The sequence below is a fragment of the Bufo bufo genome, chromosome 1 (assembly GCF_905171765.1).
Source record: "Bufo bufo chromosome 1, aBufBuf1.1, whole genome shotgun sequence".
In the NCBI taxonomy this organism is placed as follows: Eukaryota; Metazoa; Chordata; class Amphibia; order Anura; family Bufonidae; genus Bufo; species Bufo bufo.
In genome coordinates, this window is record NC_053389.1 from 217,931,645 (window position 1) to 217,943,736 (window position 12,092).

General features: G+C 44.6%; 1 protein-coding gene across 1 annotated transcript in view; it reads left to right on the forward strand.

The window, feature by feature from the left end:
* The window catches only part of MGST1 (microsomal glutathione S-transferase 1), a 41,302-nt gene that overhangs the window by 13,863 nt on the left and 15,347 nt on the right, over nt 1-12,092 (forward strand). The window contains exon 2 of the mRNA XM_040435285.1: nt 352-469. Coding sequence (XP_040291219.1) covers nt 353-469 — 117 coding nt within the window. The 5' untranslated portion in view covers nt 352. The remainder of the gene's footprint in view (nt 1-351; nt 470-12,092) is intronic.

Consider the following 12,092-nt stretch of genomic DNA (forward strand, 5'->3'; position numbering starts at 1 on the left):
CCTGTGTAAACCATGTAGGTTGTCGAAATTATGAGGTATTGACATGCCCCTGGAAACATAAAAGAGGAGTTAAAGCTCCTCCAGTAAGGGTCTGGAGCAGTTTTTACTCTAGGCATATGGACTGCTGGAGGTGCACCTAATTTGTGTTAAGGTACACACCTTATCAGCGCAGGGGGAATCAAAGACTGGCATAAATGACCCCTATAGTTCTTGCATGAGGGGAATGTTCTTCTTGTGTTGGTCCAGTTATTGGCACCTGGTTCCTGGGGCATCCTCCAGTGGTCACTTGTGGAGCTCTCATCTTTGGGTCTCTGCATTGTCCTTGACCGTTTGACATCTTCTTATTTGCAGGATGCAGCAGCTGGTAGAAAATGAGGTGTTCAGGGCATACGCCACCTACGCCACCATCGTCCTTGGAAAGATGATGTTGATGAGCTTGTTTACCGCTTACTTCAGACTCACCCATAAGGTAAGAGGGAGAGATTTATCAAAACTGGTGTAAAGGAAAAGCGGCCAGAGCAACCAACCAGGTTCCACTTTTCATTTTCCAAAGGAGTCCTGAAAAATGAAAGGTAGAATCTGATCGGTTGCTATGGGCAACTATGCTAGTTGCCCTTTACAACTATTTTGACAGATTTCTATAGTGCCAACATATTCCGCAGCAGTTTATAAGTCAGCGGGTACATGGTAGAGCTTTATGCTCCTTTCACACGAGTGAGTTTTCTGCGCGAGTGCGATGTGTGAAGTGAACGCATAGCAGCCTTACTGAATCCTGACCTATTCATTTCAATGGGTCTGTGTTCCTGAGCGTTTTTTTTTTCACGCCTCATTTCTGCGTTGCATGAGAATCGCAGCATGTTCTATATTTCTGCGTTTTTCACGCAGCTCTGGCCCCATAGAAGTAATTGGGGCTTCAGTGAAAACCGCATTCTAAGGCTACATTCACATGAACGTATTTTGTTAACATGTCCGTTCTGGGTTTTTTTGCGGATAGGATGCAGACCCATTCATTTCAATGTTGTCCGCATCCGTATGTCCATTCCAAAGCCCCGCAAAAAAATAGAACATGTCCTATTCTTGTCCGTTTTGTGGACAAGAATAGACATTGTTACAATGGATCTGTAAAATGAAAAAAGGTCGTGTGAATGTAGCCTAATGCGGATGAAGTCCGGGGGCAATGCGTTTTTCACTGAAGATTGCTAGGAGACGTTGTTTGTAAACCTTCATTTATTTTTTTTCACACGCGTGAAAAACGCATCAAAATTGATTGCACACGCACGTGAAAAACTGAAACACTAAACTTAAATGCAGACAAAACTGACTGAATCTGACAAAACTTACAATCCGTATCGTTCGTGTGAAAGAGGCCTTAGCTAGGCTTTCTTTCACCCGGGGCAAGCACTCAGCATGGCCCCATTCCTTGTGTACACACAAACAACTTGACTTTAACCCCTTAACGACCTGCGCCGGACCCCTGCTGTATGCGCCGGCATCGGTGAAAACACAGATGCCGGCGCATTAACCCTTGATGTGCCGCGGTCAGCGCTGACCGCAGCACGTGCGAGGTCCGTGCGGGGATCGGAGCCTCCAATGGGTCTTCGCACTGCTGTGACAGGGACCCGATGTCAGCGAAGGCAGCCCGAGGCCTTCCTTAGGCATCATGGCTGCCTTTCGTGTGAGCCTGTGAGATCCAGCCCCCTGAATCTCACAGGAAGCAGGCTATAATTGTATTAGGCTGAGTTCACACGGGCGTTGCGGGAAAATGTGCGGGTGCGTTGCGGGAACACGCGTGATTTTTTCCGCGCGAGTGCAAAACATTGTAATGCGTTTTGCACTCGCGTGAGAAAAATATCCGCATGTTTGGTACCCAAACTTCTTAACAGAAGTTCAGGCTTGGGATCGGTGTTCTGTAGATTGTATTATTTTCCCTTATAACATGGTTATAAGGGAAAATAATAGCATTCTGAATACAGAATGCATAGTAAAATAGCGCTGGAGGGGTTAAAAAAATAAATAAATAATAACTCGCCTTAATCCACTTGATCGCGGAGTCGGCATCTCCTTCTGTCTTCATCTTAGCTGTGTGGAGCAACAGGACCTGTGGTGACGTCGCGCCGGTCATCACATGACCCATCACCATGGTAAAGATCATGTGATGACTGGAGTGACGTCACCACAGGTCCTGTTGCTCCACACAGCTAAGATGAAGACAGAAGAAGATGCCGGCTCCGCGATCAAGTGGATTAAGGTGAGTTAAAAAAAAAATAATTTTAACCCCTCCAGCGCTATTTTACTATGCATTCTGTATTCAGAATGCTATTATTTTCCCTTATAACCATGTTATAAGAGAAAATAATAATGATCGGGTCTCCATCCCGATCGTCTCCTAGCAACCGTGCGTGAAAATCGCACCGCATCCACACTTGCTTGCGGATGCTTGCGATTTTCACGCAACCCCATTCACTTCTATGGGGCCTGCGTTGCGTGAAAAACGCAGAATATAGAGCATGCTGCGATTTTCACGCAACGCACAAGTGATGCGTGAAAATCACCGCTCATGTGAACAGCCCCCTAGAAATGAATGGGTCGGTATTTAGTGCGGGTGCAATGCGTTCAACTCGCGCATGGCATCCGCGCGGAATACTCGCCCGTGTGAACTCAGCCTTACAGTCTGTAATACACTTACAGCCAATGCATCACAATACAGAAGAATTGTGATGCATTGTAAAGTGGATCAGACCCCCAAACGTTGAAGTCCTAGAGTGGGACAAAAAAAAAAAAGTGTATAAAAGTTTAAAGTTAAAAAAAAAAAGTGTCCTTTTCCTAAAATAAAGTAAAAAAAAAAGGATGAATCTATACAAATATCACATGATCTAACCCCTCAGGTGAACACCGTCAAAAAAATAAAATTAAAACTGTGCTAAAAAAACATTTTTTGGTCACCTTACATCATAAAAAGTCCAACACCAAGCGATCAAAAAGGCGTATGCCCCCCAAAATAGTACCAATCTAAAAAAATGAGCCCCTACCTAAGACAATCGCCCAAAAAATAAAAAAGCTATGGCTCTCAGACTATGGAGACACTAAAACATGATTTTATTTTATTTTTTGTTTAAAAATAGATATTATTGTATAAAACTTAAATAAATAAAAAAAAAGTATACATATTAGGTATTTCCACATCCGTAACGACCTGCTCTATAAAAATATCACATGACTTAACCCCTCAGGTGAACACGGTAAAAATAATAAAATGAAAACTGTGTCAAAAACCCATTTTTTTTGTCACCCTACATCACAAAAAGTGTAATAGCAAGAGATCAGAAGGTCATACGCACCTCAAAATAGTGCCAATCAAACAGTCATCTCATACCGCAAAAAGTGAGACCCTACCTAAGACATTCACCCAAAAAATTAAACTATGGCTCTCAGAATATGCCAACACTAAAACATGATTTTTTTTCAAAAATGCTTTATTATGTAAAACTGAAACAAACAACCAAAAAAAGTACACATATTTGGTATTGTCACGTCCGTAACAACCTGCTCTATAAAAATACCACATGATCTAACCTGTCAGATGAACATTGTAAATAACAAAAAATAAAAATGGTGCCAAAACAGCTATTTTTTGTTACCTTGCCTCACAAAAAGTGTAATATAGAGCAACCAAAAATCATATGTACCCTACTACCCTAGAATAGTACCAACAAAACTTCCACCTTGTCCAAAATGGGGTCACTTTTTTGGAGTTTCTACTCTAGGGGTGCATCAGAGGGGCTTCAAATGGGAGATGGTGTCAAAAAACCAGTACAGCAAAATCTGCCTTCCAAAAACCATATGGCGTTCCTTTCCTTCTGCGCCCTGCTGTGTGCCCGTACAGCAGTTTACGACCACATATGTGGTGTTTCTGTAAACTACAGAATCAGGGCCATAAATATTGAATTTTGTTTGGCTGTTAACCCTAGCTTTGTAACTGGAAAAAATTGATTAAAATGGAAAATCTGGCAAAAAAGTGAAATTCTGAAATTTCATCTCCATTTTTCCATTAATTCTTGTGGAACACCTAAAGGGTTAACAAAGTTAGTAAAATCAGTTTTGAATACCTTGAGGGGTGTAGTTTCTAAAATGGGGTAATTTTTGGGTGGTTTCTATTATGTAAGCCTCACAAAGTGACTTCAAACCTGAACTGGTCCTTAAAGTGGGTTTTGCTAATTTTTCAAAATTTTTGGTAAATTTGGTATTTTTTTATAAATAAAAATGAAATTTATTTACTCCACTTTTTTTTTACCACTGTCATGAAGTCCAATATGTGACAAAAATCTCAGAATGGCCTGGATAAGTGAAAGCATTTTAAAGTTATTACCACATAAAGTGACAAATGTCAGATTTGATAAAAATGGCCTTGGCAGAAAGGTGAGAAATGGCCCGGTCCTTAAGGGTTTAAAGCCTCTTTCACACAAATGATACGGATTGTGTCAGGATGCTTTCAGTGAAACTTGCACCATTTTGCAAGCAAGTTCAGTCAGTTTTCTCTATGATTGCGTTCAGTTGTTTTTTTCGTTTTTTTTTTCGCACGGGTGCAATCCGTTTTGATGTGCTTTTAACGCGCGTGAAAAAAAAAATTAAGGTTTACAAACAACGTCTCCTAGCAACCTTCAGTGAAAAACACATTACACCCGGACTGCATCCGGATTAGGCCTCATGCACATGACCGTTGTGTGCATCCGTGGCCGTTGTGCCATTTTCCGTTTTTTTTTTTTCGCTGACCCATTGACTTTCAATGGGTCCGTGGAAAAATCGAAAAATGCACCATTTTGCAGCCGCATCCGTGATCCGTGTTTCCTGTCCGTCCAAAAAAATGACCTGTCCTATTTTTTGGACGGACAACGGTTCGTGAAAGAACACGGATGCACACAAGATTGGCATCCGCGTCCGTGATCCGTGGCCGTGGGTTACTTTCATACAGACGGATCCGAAGATCCGTCTGCATAAAAGCTTTTTCAAAGATGAGTTTTCACTTCATGAAAACTCATATCCGACAGTACAGTCGTGGCCATAAGTTTTGAGAATTACATAAATATTGGAAAAGTTGCTGCTTAAGTTTTTATAATAGCAATTTGCATATACTCCAGAATGTTATGAAGAGTGATCAGATGAATTGCATAGTCCTTCTTTGCCTTGAAAATTAACTTAATCCCAAAAAAAACTTTCCACTGCATTTCATTGCTGTCATTAAAGGACCTGCTGGGATCATTTCAGTAATCGTCTTGTTAAGGCTACTTTCACACCTGCGTTAGGTGCGGATCCGTCTGGTATCTGCAAAGACGGATCCGCACCTATAATGCAAACGCTTGGATCCGTTCAGAACGGATCCGTTTGCATTACCATGAACAAAAAAATAAATAAAAAATAATTATTATTTATTTTTTTTTTTGTTCATGATAATGCAAACGGATCCGTTCAGACTTTACATTGAAAGTCAATGGGGGACGGATCCGTTTGAAGATTGAGCCATATTGTGTCATCTTCAAACGGATCCGTCCCCATTGACTTACATTGTAAGTCTGGACGGATCCGTTTGCCTCCGCACGGCCAGACGGACACCCGAACGCTGCAAGCAGCGTTCAGGTGTCCGCCTGCTGAGCGGAGCGGAGGACAAACGGTGCCAAACTGATGCATTCTGAGCGGATCCGCATCCACTCAGAATGCATTAGGGCTGGACGGATCCGTTCGGGGCCGCTTGTGAGAGCCTTCAAACGGAACTCGCAAGCGGAGCCCCGAACGCTAGTGTGAAAGTAGCCTAACTCAGGTGAGAATGTTGACGAGCACAAGGCTGGAGATCATTATGTCAGGCTGATTGGGTTAAAATGGCAGACTTGACATGTTAAAAGGAGGGTGATGCTTGAAATCATTGTTCTTCCATTGTTAACAATGGTGACCTGCAAAGAAACATGTGCAGCCATCATTGCGTTGCATAAAAATGGCTTCACAGGCAAGGATATTGTGGCTACTAAGATTGCACCTCAATCAACAATTTATAGGATCATCAAGAACTTCAAGGAAAGAGGTTCAATTCTTGTTAAGAAGGCTTCAGGGCGTCCAAGAAAGTCCAGCAAGCGCCAGGATCGTCTCATAAAGAGGATTCAGCTGCGGGATCGGAGTGCCACCAGTGCAGAGCTTGCTCAGGAATGGCAGCAGGCAGGTGTGAGCGCATCTGCACACACAGTGAGGCGAAGACTTTTGGAAGATGGCCTGGTGTCAAGAAGGGCAGCAAAGAAGCCACTTCTCTCCAAAAAAAAATCAGGGACAGATTGATCTTCTGCAGAAAGTATGGTGAATGGACTGCTGAGGACTGGGGCAAAGTCATATTCTCCGATGAAGCCTCTTTCCGATTGTTTGGGGCATCTGGAAAAAGGCTTGTCCGGAGAAGAAAAGGTGAGCGCTACCATCAGTCCTGTGTCATGCCAACAGTAAAGCATCCTGAGACCATTCATGTGTGGGGTTTCTTCTCATCCAAGGGAGTGGGCTCACTCACAATTTTGCCCAAAAACACAACCATGAATAAAGAATGGTACCAAAACACCCTCCAACAGCAACTTCTTCCAACAATCCAACAACAGTTTGGTGAAGAACAATGCATTTTCCAGCACAATGGAGCACCGTGCCATAAGGCAAAAGTGATAACTAAGTGGCTCGGGGACCAAAACGTTGACATTTTGGGTCCATGGCTTGGAAACTCCCCAGATCTTAATCCCATTGAGAACTTGTGGTCAATCCTCAAGAGGCGGGTGGACAAACAAAAACCCACTAATTCTGACAAACTCCAAGAAGTGATTATGAAAGAATGGGTTGTTGTCAGTCAGGAATTGGCCCAGAAGTTGATTGAGAGCATTCCCAGTCGAATTGCAGAGGTCCTGAAAAAGAAGGCCCAACACTGCAAATACTGACTCTTTGCATAAATGTCATGTAATTGTCGATAAAAGCCTTTGAAACGTATGAAGTTCGTGTAATTATATTTCACTACATCACAGAAACAACTGAAACAAAGATCTAAAAGCAGTTTAGCAGCAAACTTTGTGAAAACTAATATTTGTGTCATTCTCAAAACTTTTGGCCACGACTGTATATTCTAACACAGAGGCGTTCCCATAGTGATGGGGACGTTTCTAGTTAGAATATAATACGAACTGTGTACATGACTGCCCGATCTCTTACAGGGGGCTGTGATCCGCACAATTAACCCCTCAGGTGCTGCACCTGAGGGGTTAATTGTGCATATCATAGCCCCCTATAAGAGATCAGGGGCTGCCAGGCAGCAGGGGGCAGACCCCCCTCCCTCCCCAGTTTTAATTTCATTGGTGGCCAGTGCGGACCCCCCCCCTCCCTCCCTTTATTGTATTATCATTGGTGGCCAGTGTGCGGCCCCCCTCTATTGTATTAATATCATTGGTGGCCAGTGTGCGGCCCCCCCCCCCCCCGATAATTGGTGGCAGCAGAGATTCCGATCAGAGTCCCAGTTTAATCGCTCTGGGGCTCCGATCGGTAACCATGGCAACCAGGACGCTACTGCAGGCCTGGTTGCCATGGTTACTTAGCAATATTACAATATTAGAAGCATCATACTTACCTGCTACGCTGTCTGTGACCGGCCGGGAGCTCCTCCTACTGGTAAGTGACAGATCATTAAGCAATGCGCCGCACAGACCTGTCACTTACCAGTAGGATGAGCTCCCGGCCGGAATCTCCGCTGCCAACAATGATGGGGGGGGGGGGAGAGGGGAGGCCGCACACTGGCCACCAATGATATTAATACAATAGAGGGGGGGGGTCGCACACTGGCCACCAATCTTATTACAATAGAGGGAGGAGGGGGCGCACGCTGGCCACCAATGATATTACAATAAAGGGAGGGAGGGGGGGGCCGACGGAGGCCGCACACTGGCCACCAATGATATTACAATGGAGGGAGGGGGGGCCGACAGAGGCCGCACACTGGCCACCAATGATATTACAATAGAGGGGGGGCCGGGGGGGGGGGCGCACACTGGCCACCAATGAAAATCACGGAAAACGGAACAACGGACACGGAACACAACAACGGTCGTGTGCATGAGGCCTCATTCAGTTTGGCCCCTCCAATAAATATATCTTAAATTGGCTTAAATTGTAAAGCCCTGTTCACATCTTGTTATTGCTGCATGCCTAAAGGTATTCTGTCAGCAAGATTACACATACAGACCTGATTACATGTTATTGGAGGTCTCCTATAGCATGTCACAAATATACCAGTATGTAACTTATGATTGCTGTAGTTTTGCTGAAAAACGATATATATATATATATATATATATATATATATATGTAAATCACCTGTGAAAAGAACCCGAGGGGCTGTCCTAACCGCCAGTGGAGTGCAGCCGCGCCTATTCCAAGTGAGCTAAGCACCTCCCCTCATCCTCAAGATCTGTCCTAGCTCCTCCGATGTCATTATGAGGCTGCGCTGTAATCTCACATGTGCGCATTTTCTTGTCACATAAGCGCCTGCGCTGTCTCCCATCAGGATTGCCAACCAGAATTTTTCTTTTTTCTGGACAACTTATCCCAAAATCACAGCCAACATTTTTACGGACAAATTGGAAAACTATAATGGATGATAAAGATTATAATTAATCCATGTCTATAGCTCAATATACTGAACTCATTCCCACATTTACTGTGAGCTGTAAAATGATAATTACCACCAAAATAAACTAGTCAACCACCACCAGCCTCAAAAAAATTACAGACACATCTATTGTGTTTTTTACGGACACAGGAATAAAGCCGCCTATTTTTACGGACTGTCCAGAAATTTCTGGATGGTTGGCAACCCTTCTTTCCTCTTGATGCCTTAATGCATACATTCAGAATTTGTGTGGACAATCCGCACTGAAATCCGCAGGTGTTCGCAGGGAAATCTGTGCGGTCAATCCGCATCAATTAGTGCAGATTTACCTGCAGATTTGGTGTGGATTTTCCGCATGCAGATTTTCCTTTTCCTATTGGAGTGAACAGAGAAAATCCGGTCAGGAAAAATAAAATAAATTGACATGCTGCGGATTTTAAAATCCACACCGTAGGTCAAAATCCTCACGGAAAAAATATGCATAGTGTGCATGAGAATTTCAAATTCTCATAGAATACAATATACATGACCTATGGTGCGGATTTTCCGCATGCAAATCTGATCGTGTGCATTTAGGCCTCTTGCACACGAAAATTGTGCATCCGTTCCGTGCATTGGGAATCGCAATATACGGTCCCCAATCACGGGCAACGTCCGTGCGCCAGTCGGGATGGATCGAGACCCATTCAACTTGAATGGGTCCGTGATCCGTCCGCACCGCAAAAAATAGAATGAGTTAAATTTTTTGGTGGTGCAGAGGAACGGACAAACACCACGGAAGCTGCCATGATCCATGCTTCCGTTATGCATTTCTGTGATTGCGGCCCCTTTCAAGTGAATGGGTCAGCATCCGTGATGCGGAGTGCACACGGGCCGGTGCCCGTGTATTGCGGACCCGCCGTATGCGGGCTGCAATATGGCCACGGGCACACAGCGGCCGTTGTGTGTTTTGCGGTCCGCGGATCAGCAAAACACGGATGGCGTCCGTGTGCGTTCCGCAATTTGCAGAACGGAACGGACAGCCTTTAATATAACTGCCTATTCTTGTCTGCAAAGCGCAGACAAGAATAGGACATGTTGTTATACATTTATTTTTTTGGCGGACCACGGAACGGAGCAACGGATGCGGACAGCACACGGAGTGCTGTCCGAATCTTTTGCGGCCCCATTGAAGTGAATGGGTCCGCATCCGAGCCGCCAAAACTGCGGCTCGGATGCGGACCAAAACAACGGCCGCGTGCATGAGGCCCAAGGCTTCATTCACGTCTTAACATAGAAAAAGAAAAACAGAGTGCAAGCCAAGGATGTATCCCTTACATGACAGACGGCGGCCGTTAGTCCTCGTTACCTATAATGGAGTCTCCACAATGTTGCCAGACACAATAGAGCTACATGTCTTGTCCAGCATTTTTGATGGAATCTATGAGGCCTCTTTCACACGAGCGTGACAGATTGGCTCCGGAGGCTTTCAGGGTGCGTTCAGTGAAACTCCCACCATTTTGCAAGCAAGTTCAGTCAGTTTTGTCTGCGATTGCGTTCAGTTGTTCAGTTTTTTCCGCGCGGGTGCAATGCGTTTTGATGCGTTTTCATGCGCGTGATAAGAAACTGAAGGTTTACAAACAACATCTCTTAGCAACCATCAGTGAAAATCGCATTGCGTCAGGACTTGCTTGCGGATGCAATGCGTTTTTTCACTGAAGCTCCATTCATTTCTATGGGGCCAGGGCTGTGTGAAAGACGCAGAATATAAAACATGCTGCGTTTTTCACGCAACGCAGAACTGATGCGTGAAAAAGAACGCTCATGTACACAGACCCATTGAAATGAATGGGTCAGGATTCGGTGCTGGTGCAATGCGTTCACGTCACGTATTGCACCTGCACAGTAAACTCGCTCGTTTAAAAGGGGCCTTGCCCACTGTGATACCTAACTCTGTGTCTAGGGCTCATTTGGAGGGACAGTCCCTCTTTTTGACCCAAGTTCCTCTGTCCCTCTTTGCTCCTTAAATGTCTCTCTTTTTGATCTGAGGTATAGTTTTGCATTATTACATTTACAATATTGATCCAGAATGTGTTTCCCTTGTTCCTATCTACATATTAAAGCCCACCTTGTGTATTATTTTCTTATTTGATGTAATTTTGATTTTAGAAATCTCTATATACAGATAATTTTTGCGCTATTGTGTAACAAAAAAAAAAAAAAGAAGCTATTGAAGTATATAAATATGCAGGAAAAGTGGACCTTTCACATAATAAACCATAAGTGTCCCTCTTTGACCGTCCAAAAAGTTGGGAGGTATGATCATATGCAAAACAGTTGCAAGTCCAATTTATGTATGAGATATTCAAGACGATTATCTATAAAATGATGGTAGTCTCACGTTCGAAGCTGTAGTGGATGGTGAGATATGAAGCCTGAAAGTCAAAAGTTCAAAATGTTGTCACCCTTTTGCTAGTCAATGTATTTTTATTGAATGTCCAGAAATTTCTGGACGGCTGGTAACTGATGAGAAACCTGGGCTGCCATGGAATGGAACTGCATGGTCTTTAGTGGCAAATCGAGGTTCTGTTTAGTATTTTATGAAGGTCGGGTTAGAATATGGAGGCCTCCCTTAAGCTCTCCTTTCCTACCCTTGCTGTGGAGTGACACAGTGCCCCATCTGCTGGTTAGAGATGTCCCGAACTATTCGCCGGCGAATAGTTCCCGGCGAACATAGATTGTTCGCCACGGCGAGCGAACATATGCGATTTTCGGTCCGCCCTCTATTCGTCATTATTGTGTAAACTTTGACCCTGTACCTCACAGTCAGCAGACACATTCCAGCCAATCAGCAGCAGACCCTCCCTCCCAGACCATCCCACCTCCTGGACAGCATCCATTTTAGATTCATTCGGAAGCTGCATTCTTAGTGAGAGGAGGGACAGTGTAGCTGCTGCTGATTTAACCGCCTCACGTCCGCCCATAGACTATAAACGTCCTATGGGTGGACGTCTATTTCGGGACAGCACGTTTTAAAACGTCCTGTCAGAAATACCAGCTGCACGCTAATCGTGCAGCTGCTGATCGGGTTGCCCGCTGTCAGTGACAGCAGGGCAACCCTAAGACAAGGCAGGGACAGTGCCCAGGTGTCCCTGCCTTCTAGATCGCTGCAGACACAGCGCTCACCGAGCGCTGTGTCTGCAGAGAAGGAAGCGCTGTGCGCTTCCTGTTCCGGCCCGGCGGTCATGTGACCGCCGTGACCGGAGAGTGCAGGGGCTGTGTGAGGTCTCTCAGAGACCTCGATCAGCCCTGCTCTGAGGCTGTACAGCGCTGGATTGCTGCTGTACAGCCTCTATAGGGGTGCATTTGTCCTGTAACTGGGGCTACTATGTCAGCCCCAGTTACAGGAGAAATCAACAGTGAAAAAAATAAGAAAAAGTGAAGT